Below are 20,294 nucleotides of genomic sequence, written 5' to 3'. Positions count from 1 at the left end.
GCAATTTCGCTCACCTCCTCACCACCCACCTGCTCAATTTGGCCGGTGCTTTACCGAAATCAGGCCTCAACCTGCCATCCACATGTAGCATTAAGCCAAATTCTCTGCTCTGCTGGCTCAGAAATCGATTACGCTATTTAAAAAAAATACTATTTCAATGCTGAACCACAATAACTGTTGCTCATTAAGTTTCATATGCGCACGAGGCAAAAGCAAAATGGCTCTGACAGGCCGTGTTTAAGGTTTCCCATGGATACGTTTCTCAGAAGAGACACGGGCCGCTCTTAATCCGCTTGGTTTCAGCTCCATGCTATTAAAATGCTTGCCTTAAAAAATTGACCTGGGACAACATCATTAGACTGTGACTTTAAAATCTGATGTTTAATTACAATTTCAGAAAAATTCCTGCAATCCTTGTAGCTGTGGAAGTGACATGTTGAATCTGTCAATGAAGGGTATTCTTTGAGTCATTTTTACTGGGAATGAAGTAGCAGCATCGCATATTTATGTGGAGAAAAATTTAGGACTTAGACAGACTTGACAAGAGTGGAGTGGCAAAATTATAGTAAAACAGTATGATCATGCATTTCCTAATAGCCATTTTCACAGCTGTATACATTGATTTAATATCTGTCAATACAAGCATTCAAATAAAGTAAAGTTTGTTGCTGTTCAGTAAGACATGTTAATAACTGCTTTTCAACTATCTTGATGCTATGGTGACTGAGTATTCAGTATTGGATATGCTGCTATCTAGATGTGTGAGTTTTCAGTACATCTCGGTCATCAGCCAATCTGAACATGTGATCAAGAAGACAAAAGGCTGGGCCTCTCTTGAGGGACCCCTTCATCTGCACAAGAGAATCTACATTTGCACCTCTCACAGCTACAATCGAACAAAAGGCAGTGCCTTAGGACGTCTAATCAGCAGCCCCTTCTTAACAAGGGCTTCACTGGAATGTTGAAGGGAACCCTCTCACTTCAGTGTGAAATCAGGCAGTGCTCTGCCATTGTATGCCCAGAATCTCAAAACTTGACTTCTATATTACCTAAATCTGGCATGAAAAACTGATGGTGCTCACCTAAAACCTTTCATGGGCACCTCTCCTTGTTCCTTTCAAATGCCTGTCTCATTCCTTTCCACCCTCTGCATGCCTCTTCTTCTGAGCACAGCCTTCTCTAAATCACATGCATATTTTTCTTAATCTCTCATTGCATTTCTGCTGACTGCCCGACTCATTTCAAACATCACAACTCTGCTTTTTTTTTAAGTGGTGCACCTGCAACAAAACACTGCCTTATCTCCTCTAGATCATCTATTCACCCCACTAAACATCCGCATGAACTCACATATTCCCCTTTCCCCAGTAATGATCACACCTTACTCATCAAACTTTAATATACCACTTACACTCTGAAGTGAATGCATGGGATGGTTTACTTGAGCACACAAGCCTAATCGCAATAACAACACTGGACTATCCACTAACCTTGGGTTCCAGAGATGTGCACTGTCCATCATAAAGAGCTACAACGCCTCTCCAGGGGTAGTAAGCACTATAGAAAATCAATTACAATTAGAATATGACAGACCAGCAAACTATGTACACGTCTGGGCAGCTATTCCAAGCCGTTGGAGATTTCAATTAAAAACATACCAGATAATTTGGTTGTGTTGCAAAGTGGTAGGTGGTTGTCCCGGGTGGGAGTCCCTCCATTAACTTTGCGGGGAGGGCCTCAAATTTTGTTACGCCACGGTTTGGCCACCCACTGAGAGTTTAGCCCATAGGTCTGTAAAGATTTGTGCCCCCACTCAGAAACCTTTGCTCTGTAAGGGACAATTGGATTGCTAGAAATTCACACTCGGCCGAGGATGAGATACATTCAGTGGAACATAAATATATATCTTTAAAAATAATGGCCGGGTCTCCTCCCTGGTGCCCTAATCTATCACATTTTAATATCTCGTATCCTACTGGCAATGAACCTGCAATATCTGGTAGGGAATGCTAATTGAGCCAAGTTTCTGTGATTAAAACTGTGTCTGGGGTGGAATCAATAATCCTATCCCAGATCTCAGTAGAATGCATAGGGAATGATCTAGTGTTAAAAGTACCATGCTTTTCCTACAGTTTTACTCGTGCAATTACTACCAGCCTTTTGCTGTTGTGCTGGGAGCGGCAAAGTTTTTTACACAATGTAGTGATGTTTTAGCACATCGACTTCATCATGCGCATCATACTTACCGCCATACTGCAACAGTAAAGTGGAAGGTTTTTACCACTTCACAATGCTCTAATTGACCTCCATGAAAGTGGCCTGTATATTGTCTGTCCTCTAATGAGCAGGCCTACACGCACAGAAAGTACTAGAACGTAAATAAATAGCACATTGTCCATAAAGCATAGAAGACGCAAATGAATAGAAGCAAAACAGCGATGAAAAACACAAATTCTAGGGTGACCAAAGTCTATGAAAGAAGGATCATAAGAGGCAAAATGTAGCCGTTGCCATAGTGACTCACAAACCACAATCTACGCACTTCGTTGCCTGGGATTAGAAATTAAAAATGGACTCCCAAAAGCACTCCGGATCCTTGCCCATTCTCATCCGTATGTTTTAATTAGCAACCTCTTGGCCGCTGAAAAGATGGCACAATGATGAAAAGAGAAGTTTTCATTACACCTGCTGTTATTAAGGAATTCTCGTGGCTCTGACGCAAATCAGTTCCTTAGAAAAAAAACCGACTTCTTTTGTAAAATAGATAATTCAGTAATTAATACAGAAACAGGCTTTATTTCTCAATAGGCGAAGGATGCACCTGTAGTGCAGGCAACCGAATTTCAGGTGCTGTCATGCTGCTCGATAGTTTAACCAATGACTACATCTCTTTTCTATTATTTTACATATTACAAAATATTCTATACACAGCTGTTGTTGTAGATGCTCATGGTGTGTAGGCACAAACTGAAGTCTTCATCTACCTTATCACATACATAGAGCACTAAGTCGAGGGGGGGGGGGGGGGGGTCTGCCTGCACACATTCTACCTCAACAAATGGCAATTTCCAGGGCCTGAATATCCCAATAATAATTTCTAATATAATAGAGCTCAAACAGTGCCCAGGGGGTACCTTGTTGAAGAAAATAGGGGTTAAGTGTAACTGCTGTGGGATGTAGGAGACTGGGTAGGTGGTGGTGTAGGGTGATGCTGTGAGGGAAGTAGGCTTTAGTTAGGTAGCAGAAGGTCGTATTTAACGGCAGCAGAGAAAACAACTCCTGTTGGGCAACCAAATCCATCTTGCATTAGACATTTGGCCAAAGGGAATTAATAACACAGAAGCTAAGCTTCACCATCTCCAAGTTGGGTGGAGTCAGTAGGTCTGGCCCAGCATCAGAGAGGGAGAGGTTTCCCAACATTGCATGAGTTAGTAGATGACATTTAAACTTCACACAGACCTAATTACTTTATAATAAGGAGACTGCATAGTCTGGGTAACTTGGAACAAATCTGTGCAGACTGTTACAGCTTTTGAAAATGTGATAGCAAACTAACACAGCAGCATGTGAAACAAGCATTGGCAAAGCAAATAGGTCTCGCCTTAACAGGATCCATTGGCTTTGTCAATTTGTCTTTTAGCCATGTAAAACAGCAGCGTAGCTCCTGTGCAGCATAGGTGGAATACAAAAATACTATGACGTGGCCGATGTTGACTGTTTATTAGGTTTTTTTCTTACTTTCAGTCATGATGCACAGCAGCCAGCTGCTGTAGAACATGAGTAGAAATAAAATTAACAAAGACACAGATCTCACATAGGAGAGACATATTGGGTTTGCCAATACTTGTGTATACTAAAATACAAACAGGAAAAGGTGGAGATGCCCAGAGGCCGCTGCCACCTCCTGAAGAGTGTCCTACCTGACTGCAAAAGCCCAGCGGCCCCCAGTAACCGACCCAGGCACCTCTGTGAGGGACAGATCCTAAAACTGTACAGGTGATGAAACAAAGCCAGGTATGTGTGTGGAGCGACAGCGCAGGCCACTTTTTTGATGGGATGGAAACTTCCAGGTATTGTAAGTTTGTGTGTCTGGAAAGGTTAGGAAAGAATAGGTATTGTGATTGTGGATGAGCAGAAGTGCACTATTGGGTTTCTGCATGTGCTTAAGGGGAGCAGGACATGGACGTATTGTAATTGTATTGTATTGTAATTGCATTTATATGGTGCTTACTACCCCTGACAAGGCGTCAAAGCACTTTTTCGGCGAGTAGCACGCTACTCTGGAACCCATAAAGGATTAGTGGTGAATTAGTATAGTGAAATATGAAATTAATTTGAGTGGTTGACATTTTAGTCTGTTATTTGGATTGAAAGGATAGTGGAGTGATAGAGGAGGGAAGGATTTCGAAATTTTTATTTTTTTTATTTCGTTTTTTACTTTTTTGTTTGGAGCTCGTAGCAATAGGATGAGGCTTGGGATGAGTAAATGGGAGGTGGAGGTGGAAGAGTTAGAGGGAAGGGTTTAGAAAGGCTTGGTTGGGAGATTGAATAGTAAAGAGGTATGAGATGATGAAAGGAGGGGTAGAGTAGCGAAGAATCTGGAAAGGGTTATTTTGGGGATCATAGTAGTGATATGGGGTGTGGGATGAATGAGAGAGTAGAGGTAGAGGATATATTGATAGAGGTATAGAGTGAGAAATAGTGTAGTGCAATGGAAAGATTAATAGAATGAGGTTTGAGATGAGTCCGAGAGTTGAGGTAGAGGATATATTGAGAGCGGTATAGGGTGAGAAATAGGGTAGTGCATTAGATGTGCTGAATTAGAAGAAAAGTAATAAATATATAGATACATAAGTACATGAAAGGTATATATATATGTGCACAAGGAAGGTAGTAGTGAAGCAATTGTGGATAAATAGTTATGATAAAAGATTTACTTATTTATACAGCCACTTATATACATGTCAAAAGGATAGAATAATGTAATTATCAGTAATATGTACATTTGTTAAGCAGAACTAATGAATATCTATATTTTTTAAAACATAGTTATTAAACATGTTTATACAAAGCAATACACAATTATAGGTACATATCTATAGTGCAAATAAGTGCTTATATACAGAGGTATATGCTGTATTTTTCTGTTTGCATATGATGGTTATGTGGGGACGAGCCAATTCTTGAGTGGTTTTCTGAAGATAAGGTGGTTGTCTGTGGATCTTATGTTGGGGTAAAGAGTTCCATAGTTTGGCTGCTTGAACAAAGAAGGATGTGCCACCCATGGGTTTTTTCTTGTACGTTGGGATTTTGAGGCAAGGTGCCACTCTGCAGCAGAGGCTCCTTTGTTGAATGTGTTTGGTGATTTTATTCCTGATGAAGAGCAGTTCCGTTCCATGTATTGCTTTGTGGGTGAGCAGCTTGAACGTGGATATTCTGTCAACCGGTAACCAATGCAGGGCTTTCAAGGTAGGGGAGATGTGGTATTGCGGCTTTATATGTAAGAGTAATCTGGCAGCCGAGTTCTGAATCAGTTGAAGTATTTTCATAGTCGTTAAAGGCAATCCGTGGTAGAGGCTATTGGCGTAATCAAGTTTGGACAGAACAAGAGAGATGGTAGCCTGGATCTTGTGTGAAAATCCCAAATGGCGGAAGATTTGTGACAGAGTTTTTATAGTAACAAATCTTGAACTTGCTAGTTTGCCCACTTTTTGTGACATACATATACCTCTGACACCATTGATCACAAAATGTATTTTTCCAGCTAGCCTTTTTAATGACTGCGGTTTGTAAATAGATTATTATACTTTCTTGTTATTTTCAAGGCTGAGTGAACACAACTTCAATTTTCAAAACAAATGTTCTACATATAAGATAGTGACAAATATATACATTTATACAGTGACTTATAGACGTATTATACACAGATCAAAAAAAGATTGAAAACAAACAAATGAAGAATTCTTGACAATAATAGGTTGTCCGATTTTCTATATCTCTAAGAACTGAAGCAAGTTAATTCCTCTAGTTCCTGAAGTTAGTAAGGTCCTAGGCAGAGTCAAATGCTTGTGACACGATAGTTTAAGGGAGCACTGGACTTGTTTGATGTTTGCTGTTTTCGCTCTTTTAGGGAGTTCTAAAGTCTAGATTGATCTCTCCCAGTGTTTTCTAGATCTCTGCCTGATAGCCAACGCGTTTCGACCTGTAGCACAGGGGACCTGTATTATATTTGTGAGGTCGTCTTCAGGGCTGTTGTACGGTTGGGGTCGGACATCTATTCCTGTGGGGACAAAGATGTGGCTGTTTTAGTGTTTGAACTGAAGTAGGACGTTGTAGACACTGAGATATTGTAAGGACTTACGTGCATTCTGGTAATGGTGACTTGTCGACTTTGTCTGTAATACATGAATGAATTGTGAAAGTTTTAGTACTTTTAGTGTAGCGCTTGTCTGGTTATAATCATGTGTTGATGTAATCCTGTTCCTACCTTGCGGTTCTTGGTTCCAAGTGACCGACTTTCTCGATTGGATTCGTCTTGTTTAAAGCGACTGGTTTCTCTCTGCGAGACTGCAAATGGAAGGGGAAGGGGGGTTTTGAGTATGTAGTCGAGGGTGACAGAAAGGTTCATTCGTGTCATGACTGTCCTCGTGAAATTTGATATCTAAAAGGTGTCTTATAGAATAGTGCTTTGTGGGGGCGTGGCCATGCCGTCTGGTGGTGACCGTAACGCGACTGGCGGAACTTAGTGCCCTGTGTTGGTTACTAGTGGTAATAACTCGTGGTGAAACGGTAAACACCTGAATTAAAGTACCGGATGTTGTGCCCTTGATGTTTAGTTCCAGGTGTGATTACATCTCCCGCGTTGTGTCGGATTGTTTTACTGATGTCAATATTACATGGTTGCGGGTTCTCCTAAGCCACATGCTTGTTAGTAAATTGTGCTCGTTTGGGTGTCCCATACCTTTTTCTGTGTTGTTGAGCGAAAACAGCAAACATCAAACAAGTCCAGTGCTCCCTTAAACTATCGTGTCACAAGCATTTGACTCTGCCTAGGACCTTACTAACTTCAGGAACTAGAGGAATTAACTTGCTTCAGTTCTTAGAGATATAGAAAATCGGACAACCTATTATTGTCAAGAATTCTTCATTTGTTTGTTTTCAATCTTTTTTTGATCTGTGTATAATATGTCTATAAGTCACTGTATAAATGTATATATTTGTCACTATCTTATATGTAGAACATTTGTTTTGAAAATTGAAGTTGTGTTCACTCAGCCTTGAAAATAACAAGAAAGTATAATAATCTATTTACAAACCGCAGTCATTAAAAAGGCTAGCTGGAAAAATACATTTTGTGATCAATGGTGTCAGAGGTTTATGTATGTCAAAAAAAGTTAGTATAGATTCCAGCCTCTGATCACCTTATAGAATCCCCCCCAATTTTACTTACTTCTATGCAGAGTGGGCACCAAGCCCACGAGGGTATAGGTAGAATAATTCTACTAGGGAAAATAAAAACCCTTGCCACCTAGACCAAAAAATCTAGGCGCCAACACAACGAGTGAACACTCCCCTTTTTCTACACCAACCACCAGTATAAGCATCACAAAATAGTGACGTTGTAGCCTAACTTACGCCCTCAAAGTTCAATCTCTCAGACAAAAAAGTCCCAGACATCGCAGTCTACATACACATCAATGACAGAACCCAAAACCTTAAGCTTTAGAGAGGAAGACATTGAAGAACTCCTAAAACAACCATCTACATTCAACCTAGGAAAGAATCCAACCAGCTTTGCCCAACAATCTGATCTGGAAAAAATTACCAGATTGAAGAAAAAACAAATACGGACAGCCCTACACGGCGAAGCATTATTAGAACACCTAAGAGCCGGTACAATACCAACAGGTCTTCAAGTCAAGAACATACCCGTGATTTTCACAGACCAACCAGAGTACCTCGAAGGTTTCAGCCACATTGGAACAAAATGTTCGAGAGATTGGATGTTCCACTCAATAAAAACTGCTGAACGCCTGAGCATAAGAGAACTAGAATTAATTAAAGAACTGGAAGAAGCATTCTTAAATAATTCAACAATAGAAGACGCAAAAAATCTCCTGGCCAAATTGGAAAAAGAAAACTTAATCTTCAAAAAAAACACGGAAGACGCTAAAAGATCTAAACTACAGAAAGACATAATCAACTTTTCAACAATTAAAGCCTACCCTTACTTAGACAAGGGATACTACAAACAGCCTCAAAACACAGGAGCCCTAAGTACATACGGAGGCAGAAGCAAAAGAAGGTTTCTCACCTTCTCGTATGGCTCATCCTCATCCGGTACCTCAAGTGAAAGCGATTGTCCAACAGACAATAGAAATAACCAACAAAGACCATTCTACCAGGCGGCACCTTTTTTAGACAGAGGCACCAGCCGTCCACGAGGCCGTCCACGAGCAAACAGATGGTACAATCCCCAATCGAACCAATATCAAGGGGAGATTACAACCAGGAGGAATGTATACCGCTGGTAACGGAGGAAACAGAGGCTATATACAACCTATCTAACCACGTCCTTTTGCCAGACGAAATTCAAGTACTCCAGAAAGGTCTATCATTTGTCCCTGCGGTGAGACCAGACCTCACACAAACCAAAATGGAAATAATCCAATTATTCAGAAAGATGAGACTTAAAATATTCTTTCAAAATCCATCAACCTTTTTTCCCAATGCATATAACATGCCCATAGAACTCCTAACATTCGAAAAAAATGTACTAAGAGATCTAGAAAATCTTGAAAAAAAGAAAATTTTCACAAAATGGAATTTGACAAAAAAAGAAATGGAAGCCTTGGATCACCTATCTAATGACAAGGATCTCATAATTAAACCGGCAGATAAGGGAGGAGGAATTGTCATCTGGCCGAGAGAAAAATACGAGTCGGAAGTACAGCGCCAACTAGCGGACAATAGATACTACAGAAAAACCAACGAAGATTGGAATAGGAAAATCAAAGAAAAACTCCTGCCAATTATCAACACCGGAAAAGAGGAAGGATGGCTGACAAGAAAAGAATCACAGTTTTTGATCAACGACAACCCCAGGACACCCATTATGTACGTCCTTCCCAAAGTCCACAAAGACTCCAGAAATCCACCAGGAAGACCTATAATTTCGGGAGTAAACTCAATACTGGAAAGACCAGCGAAATATGTGGACACTTTTTTAAGACCACTGATCAGAGATACCCCAAGCTATGTTAAAGACACCATGCAGGCAATCACTATACTTGAAAATTTCCCATTTGATGCGGAAAATTAAATTCTTGTGACTCTTGACATTGTCAGCTTATATTCCAACATCCCACAAGAAGGTGGACTAGAAGCTATACAAGTGTTCCTGGATAAACGTGAACAACCACATAACGTACCAACTAATTACCTCATCCAATTAGCAGAAATCTGCTTAAAATACAATTTCTTCACCTTTAACGAAACACAATTTCTACAAGTCATGGGAACTGCGATGGGTTGTCCCTTCGCACCGGAAATGGCCATAATGTTTATGGCCCTTTACAAAGAAAAATGGGTGTACAACAATAACCCATACGATGGCCACATAAAAATATGGCGGCGTTACATCGAAGATGTGTTTCTGTTATGGAGAGGCGACGCACAAACCTTAGAGAACTTTGTGACATGGTTGAATAATAGGAATCCCAACATTCAGTTTACAGTGAATCACAACAAAACAGAAATGAATTTTTTGGATCTCCTAATCAAACATGAAGAAGGCCACCTATACACAACACTCTATACCAAAAAAACCGACAAATACATTCCTCCATTTCTCAAGCTTCCATCAACGAAATTTACGGGAAAACCTTCCCTTCAGCCAGTTCCTGAGAATAAGGCGAAATTGCTCGAAAAAAAAAGACTACTTGAGCAATGCGCACTCATTAATGGAGAAACTGATAAAGAGGAATTACCCTAAAAAACTACTCAAAAGGGCATTAAAAAGGGCTTGGTATACCCCTAGAGATTCCCTCCTTACCCCAAGATCAGAGAAACAAAACACACAACTGGTTTGCGTCACGACATTTTCAAGCAGAACAACTGAGCTGCAAAAAATAATTCGAAGAAATTGGGACACAGTAAAAGGCATCTCGCCCTTCACACAGATACCGATTTTTGCTCTCAAAAAAAACAAGAGCATACGAGAAAAACTGGTACGTGCCAACACAATGTGCAAACAACCAGCAACATCCTTGAGGTCCATGTTGTCATTACCGCCAATAAAAGGTCACAGAAAATGCGGCACATGTGTATCCTGCGACAGCACTTTGGAGGGCACAAAGTTTCAGTACGGGCAGAAATACATTACCCATGAAAATTTTACCAACTGCAACACACACAACGTCATCTATTGCGTTCTGTGTCCTTGTCCATTGGCTTACATCGGAAAAACCACCCAACCCGTAAAAAATCGAATTTCCCAACACCGCTCAAGGATCAAATGCAAAACACCCAACGCCCGATGGTGTCACACTGCATTGAGAAATATCATGGTCCGAACGACCTCAAGTGGACAGTTCTGCGGCACATTAAAGGAAGAAACGTGGACGCAAACTTATCGAAGACTGAAGCCAAAACCATTATGTTCCTAGGCACCATAGAAAATGGGTTAAATGAGATGACGGAAATAACACATATCGTATAACAGGGGTTCCATATGACACCTCACCTGAAGCTCACAAGCGGATAGTCACATTGTACCACCACCACGTGACAACAACTGCGAGAAACAGTCAAAAATCCTCTCTGCTCCTCGCGACACAATCTAACCATACAAATCATTCAAAATATTGGAGCCTTCCAACTTGTCCACAAGCATTCCCCTCTAATAACTTCCCAATAATAAGCTTACATCAACAACAAGCGATCGCAACAACTTCAATCCGTTTTCAATTCAATATGAAGACAGAAAATTCCAACAGGCGGGCCAATGAAATATTTCTCTCACAAAAAAGAAAAAAACTCGCCCTGACACGCAACGTTAATGTTTTATTCAATCTCCGAAATCCCGGAAAAACATAAACAACCTTGTCACCATGACGACGTCCTATGTAAGCACGCCGGAAATCCCTCAAGAACCTCCCAACACGTAGAAGTGGCTCAGAGCAACATGGATATGCCGGAAACGTAAGGAAAGAAAAACGCCGAAGAAGAAGAAAAAACAACGACTCCGCAAGAGAAGACGGCTCGTTACTCAACAACACAGAAAAAGGTATGGGACACCCAAACGAGCACAATTTACTAACAAGCATGTGGCTTAGGAGAACCCGCAACCATGTAATATTGACATCAGTAAAACAATCCGACACAACGCGGGAGATGTAATCACACCCGGAACTAAACATCAAGGGCACAACATCCGGTACTTTAATTCAGGTGTTTACCGTTTCACCACGAGTTATTACCACTAGTAACCAACACAGGGCACTAAGTTCCGCCAGTCGCGTTACGGTCACCACCAGACGGCATGGCCACGCCCCCACAAAGCACTATTCTATAAGACACCTTTTAGATATCAAATTTCACGAGGACAGTCATGACACGAATGAACCTTTCTGTCACCCTCGACTACATACTCAAAACCCCCCTTCCCCTTCCATTTGCAGTCTCGCAGAGAGAAACCAGTCGCTTTAAACAAGACGAATCCAATCGAGAAAGTCGGTCACTTGGAACCAAGAACCGCAAGGTAGGAACAGGATTACATCAACACATGATTATAACCAGACAAGCGCTACACTAAAAGTACTAAAACTTTCACAATTCATTCATGTATTACAGACAAAGTCGACAAGTCACCATTACCAGAATGCACGTAAGTCCTTACAATATCTCAGTGTCTACAACGTCCTACTTCAGTTCAAACACTAAAACAGCCACATCTTTGTCCCCACAGGAATAGATGTCCGACCCCAACCGTACAACAGCCCTGAAGACGACCTCACAAATATAATACAGGTCCCCTGTGCTACAGGTCGAAATGCGTTGGCTATCAGGCAGAGATCTAGAAAACACTGGGAGAGATCAATCTAGACTTTAGAACTCCCTAAAAGAGCGAAAACAGCAAACATCAAACAAGTCCAGTGCTCCCTTAAACTATCGTGTCACAAGCATTTGACTCTGCCTAGGACCTTACTAACTTCAGGAACTAGAGGAATTAACTTGCTTCAGTTCTTAGAGATATAGAAAATCGGACAACCTATTATTGTCAAGAATTCTTCATTTGTTTGTTTTCAATCTTTTTTTGATCTGTGTATAATACGTCTATAAGTCACTGTATAAATGTATATATTTGTCACTATCTTATATGTAGAACATTTGTTTTGAAAATTGAAGTTGTGTTCACTCAGCCTTGAAAATAACAAGAAAGTATAATAATCTATTTACAAACCGCAGTCATTAAAAAGGCTAGCTGGAAAAATACATTTTGTGATCAATGGTGTCAGAGGTATATGTATGTCAAAAAAAGTTAGTATAGATTCCAGCCTCTGATCACCTTATAGAATCCCCCCCAATTTTACTTACTAGTTTGTCCACTTGGGCATTCATTGATAGCTTGGAGTCTATGGTCATTCCAAGATTTCTTACTTCCTTTGATACTTTAGGCAGTTTTCCCAGCTCATCAGTTCATGCGGCGAGCAGGTCATAATCTTTTCCTATCGCCACACACAAGTATGTCCATTTTCGAAGCATTAAATTAGAGACGGCTCCACGTCATCTATTGAATCACAGCTCTGCGACAACTTGGGGTATTCAAGTTGAAGGAGTATTTGCATGTCATCTGCATAGTTATTTGATCTGTGCCAGTAATGACTTTATGTAGATGTTGAAAAGCGAGGGCGAGATGATAGAGCCTTAAGGGACCCCTGCTTTTGTGAAGTACGGTTTGGACGAGAAAGGGGGGAAATGGATGACATTAGTTCTATTGCAAAGGTAGGATGTGATCCAGTCTAGAGCAGTTCCCTGCTATGCCGGCTCCGTAGAGTCTTTGTATCAGAGTGTTATGGTCAACCGTGTCAAAGGCAGCTGAGAGGTCCAAGAGAAGTAGCGCAGCATTCCCATTGTGGTTAACTGTGTTCTTCAAGTCATCCCAGATGGCAACAAGGACATATTCTGTGACTCTTCCTGGACGGAAACCCATTTGGAAGTCTGAAAGTATGGCATTATCTTCAATGAATTGTGACATCTGGGCGAACGCTGCTCTTTCTATCAGTTTGCCCAGGAAAGGTCTATCTGTAATCAGTCTGTAGTTGTCAGGGTTCAGTGGGTCCGAATTTCTTTTCTGCAGTAATGAGCATATGTATGACTTTTTGAGTTCTTCTGGAAATTTTCCGTTAGTTAAGGAATTGTTGATGATTCTTCTTACTGGTATGGCAGCAGAGGTTTTTAGAAGAAATGTCTTGAAGGTTTTTGGTGTACGCGGGTCAGAAGGCCTGCCAGAAGGCCTGCTTGCTTTGACCAGGTGCTAAATTAATTGTGTGAAATGTGTTGGAAGGAACGGAGAAGCTGGGTTAGAGTATTCTTAGATTGTTGTTTTGGAAAACGTTTGGTGCTGGTGCTTTGTTTTAGATATGACTCCAACGCTTTGGCCGTATTATGATTTGCCAGTTTGTCAGTGAAATCTTGAGTAATGGGATGCGCTCCTTCTAGGCAATTTGGTTTACGAAATTCTTTAAGAATTTTATAGAATTCTTTATTTGCACATTTAGCATTTTGAATTCTGCAGGAATAGTACCTTTTCTTAGCTTTTTTTATAGCTGACTTGTATAATTTGTTAATTTTCTGTAGACGAAGTTTGTCTTGATTGGTGTTTGTTTTGATCCAGGTGCATCGCAACTTCCTAATTAGTTGTTTTAACTCCTTTAGCTCTGTATTTCTCCAAGGTGCTTGTTTTCTTTTGTTCTGTTGTGTCATTTTTAGTGGTATTAGGATATCAAAAGCTTCTTGTTGCCACTGATAATTTTTTAACAGAATTTATTGTGTCTAGATCTGTGCTGGATGTTAGTTGTGCTTCTAAGTGTTCCAAATTGAGTTTTTTCCATGGTTGATAGGTGGATGCACGTAAGGTGGTTTTAGGTGCATCGCTTAGTGTTGTTTTATGGTGGAAAGCAAGCAAATGGTGGTCTGGCCATTGCTTGTGCATCTGTGCGTGAGTAGGAAAGGCAAGACACTGTTGTGTATTTGTTTATGGCACTGGGTAAATAAGGCCAGGTCTTGTGAGGGAAGTAGGAAGGGCCTGATTTTGGAAGGTGCAGAAAAGAGCAGGCATAGTGATGCCCAGTAGTATAAATCCACCAATAATGTGTCTTTATGTGGGACAGGACAGACCTGCAGCCGTGTGCAAGGGTTTAGCTCCAATGTGGGTGTTTGGGGTGTAATACCCCCTAATAAATGGATTCTGGTGTGTGTAGTTGGGTCCAGGGGCCTCCAGCAGGGGTTGCAAATGTCTGTGGTTGGGTTTCCACTCGGATTAGCAGCCCTCATAGCACAGAAACATTTCTGTCTGTAACTTGCAAGAACGTGTACACACCCGCCCCTCCTCTTCCCTCTCACACAAAACAGGCCAAGAGTAAACAAAGGACTGTATGTCTCTCATGTAGCGCAGAGAAGCCTTTTAAATCTAAGGCTAGTTTCATCCAGTTTGACATTTCAATGGCAATGATGTTGTGAAATTTCTGTCCCACACCCCCAAATCTCACTGACAAAGCTAAACCCCTGGCTGTGTCGATGGGTGTCTGTCGCTAACATATATTGTATATTCAGGTCGTGTTTGTGTGATTTATAAAATCTGTTTCTTGAAGTTTGTTATCAAATTTAGGTAGGAGAAATGTTGGGCGAGGTGATGGATATCCAGATGAACTAATGCCAGAACTTTGTCATACGGCAAAAACATTTGCCTTCATGCTATATGCCACAAGCTTGTGGAAAAAAACAGCACAGTATTACAACTAATGCGAAAAATTGCTTGGTCACGTAGCAATGTTCTGGCATTAGACACCATCCTATTGTCAGCAGTGTGTGGCATGGTAGGGCTTCATAGATTCATGGCAAAATCATGTGGCCTAGAATGGCAATGACAAGAGTATTGTGAATAAAACTACATGGCAGCATTGTTTCTATTCATGGCAGTGCTGTGACACTGAAATCTCCTCTGCGTTCATGCTGTCTCGCATGGAAATATCAGGACCACTGTATGGCATCCCTCCATCCTGATGAATTTTATTGTGATGATGGGGGAGGGTGGGCATTTTATGCTGAGAGCTGTGGCTCTTCCACTCATCTGTCAGAAACTCAGCAGCAGCTGTGGGAAGCTAAACTAGTGTTCTGAAATAACCATGGTCACCAGTCTCACTTTAGAAAACTCCGGCATAAATGCTTGCAATACAATCATCTGATTGGTTCCCCAGGCACCACCTGTGTTCCAGTAAACTACATCACACAGTTCCCACCGCCCAGTGCCCACTAGCATTCATTACTGAGCCTGATGGAAATATCAAAAGAAGCTTGGATGAGCAGCTGCTGTTCAAAACAATGTGGTGTATCCAGGGCCACTGGCTTAATGCGGCAGTGGCAGGGTTGACCAAATAATGCAGCAAGAAAAAGCTAATTCTACAGAATTACACCGGCTATTCTGTGGCAGTGTTAATGTTGCTATTTTAGCATTTTAACACCTATTGATACAATTGGGGTGCGCTATTTAGAATTAGGTGCAAATTACAAATGTGCAAATTACCACACCTAACAGTAGCGATACATACCAGGCATACAATTATCAACTGTGAGTGGAAGTTACTTTTAATCGTATTATTGTATGCTGCATTGTTGCCTAGAATAGAAAAGCGACCTGAATCAAATTGTAGGGGGAGAAAAGAAGGTGATGTACTCATTGCTCCCTCTCATCCTCACATTCACATTCAAGCTCAGCTGGGGACACACTGGGGTGGATAAAGAGGAGCGTTGCCACTGCCAGCTAGTGAGGGGCTAAATCCAATTACAACAAGAAGGGAGGGACAGCGTTGGCTCAACTTCCTGTGATTCTGGACAAAACACTTAGGGGCAGATTTACATAACTGGCGCATCCCTGCATATCAGCAGGCATGCGCCAGTTATTGTGCGTCACGCCTCCGCCACCATGGATGCGCCGCATTTAAAATGCGGCGCACCATGGGGCAAAAATGGACAGATGCGTGACACATCTGCTGCCGTAAAGGCGGCACATTGCTGGAGTTGCGTCGCAAACGCGACGCAGCTCCAGCAAGGCTCGGGGGTGCCCTATCTTTAAAATGCTGCGTCAATCCTTACGCCTGCTTCAAGCATGCGCAGGGTTTTGACGCAGGATAGCCTTAAAAGTGGCTGAGTGAAATCTTGTAGATTACACTCAGCCACTTTTAGGAGGCGTTCCTGTGCGGGAACGCCCTACCCCCTCATGCCAGAACGCCTACATGTGGCGCAGGGCTTTTACTTCGTGACGCATCTCCCAGATGCGTCACGTTGTAAGTACCCCGCACCATGGCGCTGGCTTTGCACCGCCGCTGAATCACAAAAGTGACGCAACGGCGGTGTAAAAGAGGCACAAGAGGCTTGTAAATCTGCCCCTTAATCTCTCCAGGCCTAATGAATGTGACCTTGTATAATGTAACTGGTGATCACATAAACCAATCGAATACCTTTGGGTCGAGTTTGTGCTATAAAAAACTGCATAAAAAGAAATAGTACCTCAATAACAGCGCGAGTAGCAGACGTGCCGACATACATGACATACTACATGCTCCATAATTCTTATGGCCCTGGACATTTGGTGCAAATTTAAAAGAGTGACTTGTGTTAGGGAAACACGACTTGTAGCGTAACTGCAATGGCAGATGATGTGTGCTGGGTCAAACCTGCAGCTTCGAGAGGTAGTTCCGTGATTACTGTGTCCTTTACAGATACACCACTCCTGTGATTACATTCACATGAGTTCCTGGGGTGCCCACTGCTAGATCACACTTACGTATATTTCTCCATATGTTCCTTCAAAGGCATTCACATTTTCTTGTATCTTTTGTACCTCTAACCAGGTGCCCTCCTTAACCTTTGAACTTAAATGGTATAAGGATGCACCCCAGTTATCCCTCTTCCTTGGTAAATTGCTCAGTGTAGACATTCAGGGGCAGATTTACAAGCCCGCTGCACCACCACTACGTCACTTTTCATGACGTACTGGTGACGCAGGGGTCCAATCCATATTTACAAGGAGAGGAAAAGCCAACCTGCGTGACTTTCCCTCTACTCGTAAATATGGCCCCTTCACACGCAGCACTGCGTTGAAGGGGCGTTCCATGGGTGTTGCTGTGGGTGTTACCAAGCAACACCCATGGAACAAGACACATCTCCAGATTTAAGAGTAATCGTAAATCTGGAGATGCGTGTGAATGCTACGCCATCCTAGAGGTGGCATAGCGAGGCGCAACGAGGAGAAATGTTTTCATTTCTCCTCGTTTTTTCCTCTTTCAATGCGTGCTGCATACTACAGCATGCATTGAAAGAGGAAAAATCCTCTTGTGATTGTTTTTGTGCAGGAAGGGAAAACAATCTCCCCACGACGCAGGCATCCTTGCAGCATGGTGCAAGGGTGCCTGCGCCGGCGCATGGCTGCAGTTTGTGCCTCAGCGCAGGGGAAACACAGAGATGCGACATATTCTTGTAAATATGTCGCATCTCTGTGCTTTCCAAACTAACGCAGCACGGCGCAGCAAAATGACTTGCTGCACCGTGCTGCATTAGTTTGTTGTAAATCTGCCCCTCAGTTTCTCTTCTGTAAATATCTATTCTCTTTCAGTGCTTTGCCACACTCTCTGTTTGTGAGTTTTCCTCATTAGTTTCTCCGGAGGGATTGCTTCCATTGTTATGCTTTATCTGATGTCATCATAACACACTGTCATAAAATTGTTAATAAAAGCTGCAAGATTAATAACTCACAAATGTGTGATTTTACTGATTCTCAAAATGCATCTAAGCAGATTTCACAAGAAACTTGCTATTGTTAAAAATGCAGTGCTGCACAATTTTTACACCACAAATATGAAACCACATTGCCCAGAGCACATCCTTTTCTTATGTCCAAATGAGCTTTGCACTGCTTGATTGTTGCATGAGGTAACGAAAAGTAATGGTATGCACATCCGTAGTTCATGTAATGGTCCACTTACGCTAACAACTGGTTAAAAACTCAAAAAAACACAATTGAAGAAAACTAGATATTAGTTAAAATGACAGAATCAAATCTCAACATCTCTTACCCCCTCTTGCCAGTTCCGGTAGAACTTAGATCAAGATAACAAAGTTGATGGCAGGTTCTTGCGATGGCCTGGATCCCAGTATCTGTCACCTTTTTGCATCCACTTATATCAAGATATCTGCAAGGAGAGAAGGAATGCTTATGAAGGAGGTGAACATGCTTCAGCAAGTCTATGGAAAAATAGGATTTTTATAACGTTGTCAATTAAAATCTAACAATTTTTGTCATTCTGCAATATTACTCTCGCTAAATTACCTTGCAGTGTTGCATTTTCAACTTGTGAACTAGAATTCTAAGTCGGTTTTTTCGATTTTGGATAGCTCTATTTATCAATTCGTCTTTTGTGGAGAGAGAGGTGAGAGAAGTCGTCCAGATTGATATTCTGTCCGACAACTTTCATTTGGTACTGCCAGGAGAGATTTTCTTAAAAACCTTTAGAGGATATTCCTTAAAAGCAATGAGGTTTTTCTTTACATTATCATTGGATTATCATCCTGAATAGGACCACAGAGAAAAAAATACGTTGCTTGTGTAGTGAAGCTTATGTTTGTAATGTTCATTCCCTTTAAATTGTCTCGAATTTCTTTGCAAATCAATAAACAAACATCTTGCACCAGTGATCACCACCGTTTATGGAATTTTAGGAGCTGGCCAGCCATTCAGAATGCTCCCTTTGTGGAAATGGCTGGCTGGATATTGCATGATTTGCCAGAAAAACACTACATGAATGATGTCCACCGCTTTTGCCAATAATGTACATATGCACTAATTCTGGCCCAGAGTTATGGGCATTTCAAGATTGTTTTTGAGGGGCCTGTACATAATTTCACCATGGGTGCTGTATTCTCATGGATGCTGGCAGCACTGAAAAAGTCATGCAAGACAAGTGGTTGTACGAGAAGGTGCTTTTGAAGTGGCCTGTTGACCTGCGGGGAACACAATTGTGTTAACCTGTCCCAGGGGGGACCCTACACTTCACCAGTGCACTCCTATCATTGTTGCCCACCCTCCACTTGTCCAAGACCAGTGAAAAGCAGGGCTATAAGAGGTAGTCTGACCATCAGAATTAGTGATGGCCACTAGCATACGACTCACCCTACAAGGCACTGAAGCCCAGATAATTTAAACACGGGTGTTGTAATCTCTTTCATAGCATGTTTATGTTGTAATGGATACTGTGTAGTCTATGGAGTACCTTACACATCACTTTGGTTTCTGTACGTCATTCTGGGTTATTACAGTGACCAGTGGTTGTGACGTCACCATATTCCGGGTATGACAGTTACAGTGGATGAAAGAATGGGCGATGAAGTTCCTGTTGACAGCTGGATCAAATAAAGTGGAAATATATTTCTATAACTTTACCTGCATATTCACTTCAATTTGGTGACGAGCGCCTGTTCCTTGTAAGATTTGGTGTCAAGGAACAGAACCCTAAATGTGTATGGAGGGTATACTCTTTCAAAATGTATATGAGACCCATGTGACTCAGCTCCGCCACCCGGAGATTAAGGTACTATCTGCGAAAGACTGGAGTATATACTGAATGTCGCACTGGCAACCCCTACATGACAGTATACTAGACAATTTATGCGCAGTAGTTTGTTGGCATGAGTAGAAAATTGCTTGCACGATTCCTGTAGCGGTAAGCTGGAACATATACCGGTCCATCATGTGCCACGTTGTGTAGAATGCGCTCATTGAAAAAAAGTATATCACCTCATCTACTGGGTTGAGTTGGATTTTGACTGTTTTCTCTTATGTGTCACGTTTAGCAGAGTGCCCTGACTTTACAGCATCTACTCTCCAGGGATTAACTGCAATGGGGTGCTGCAGCTTTTCTGACTCGTTTTCCTCAGTGCTTAGCCACACCTGTGCTTCTCGACATCTAATATAGAAATTGGACTTCAGGTATAACAATAGAGGAAGGACTAATTTGTTT

At 41.7% G+C, this 20,294-nt stretch overlaps 1 protein-coding gene across 1 annotated transcript in view; it reads right to left on the bottom strand.

Annotated features, from left to right (window-relative positions):
- The window catches only part of LOC146866082 (uncharacterized), a 666,825-nt gene that overhangs the window by 46,037 nt on the left and 600,494 nt on the right, over nucleotides 1-20,294 (bottom strand). The window contains exon 13 of the mRNA XM_085633172.1: nucleotides 18,354-18,470. Within this exon, the coding sequence (XP_085489298.1) occupies nucleotides 18,354-18,470 (117 nt within the window). The remainder of the gene's footprint in view (nucleotides 1-18,353; nucleotides 18,471-20,294) is intronic.

This window comes from Triturus cristatus, chromosome 2_1 (assembly GCF_964204655.1).
Source record: "Triturus cristatus chromosome 2_1, aTriCri1.1, whole genome shotgun sequence".
In the NCBI taxonomy this organism is placed as follows: domain Eukaryota; kingdom Metazoa; phylum Chordata; class Amphibia; order Caudata; family Salamandridae; genus Triturus; species Triturus cristatus.
This window is presented reverse-complemented; position numbering and strand designations above follow the sequence as displayed.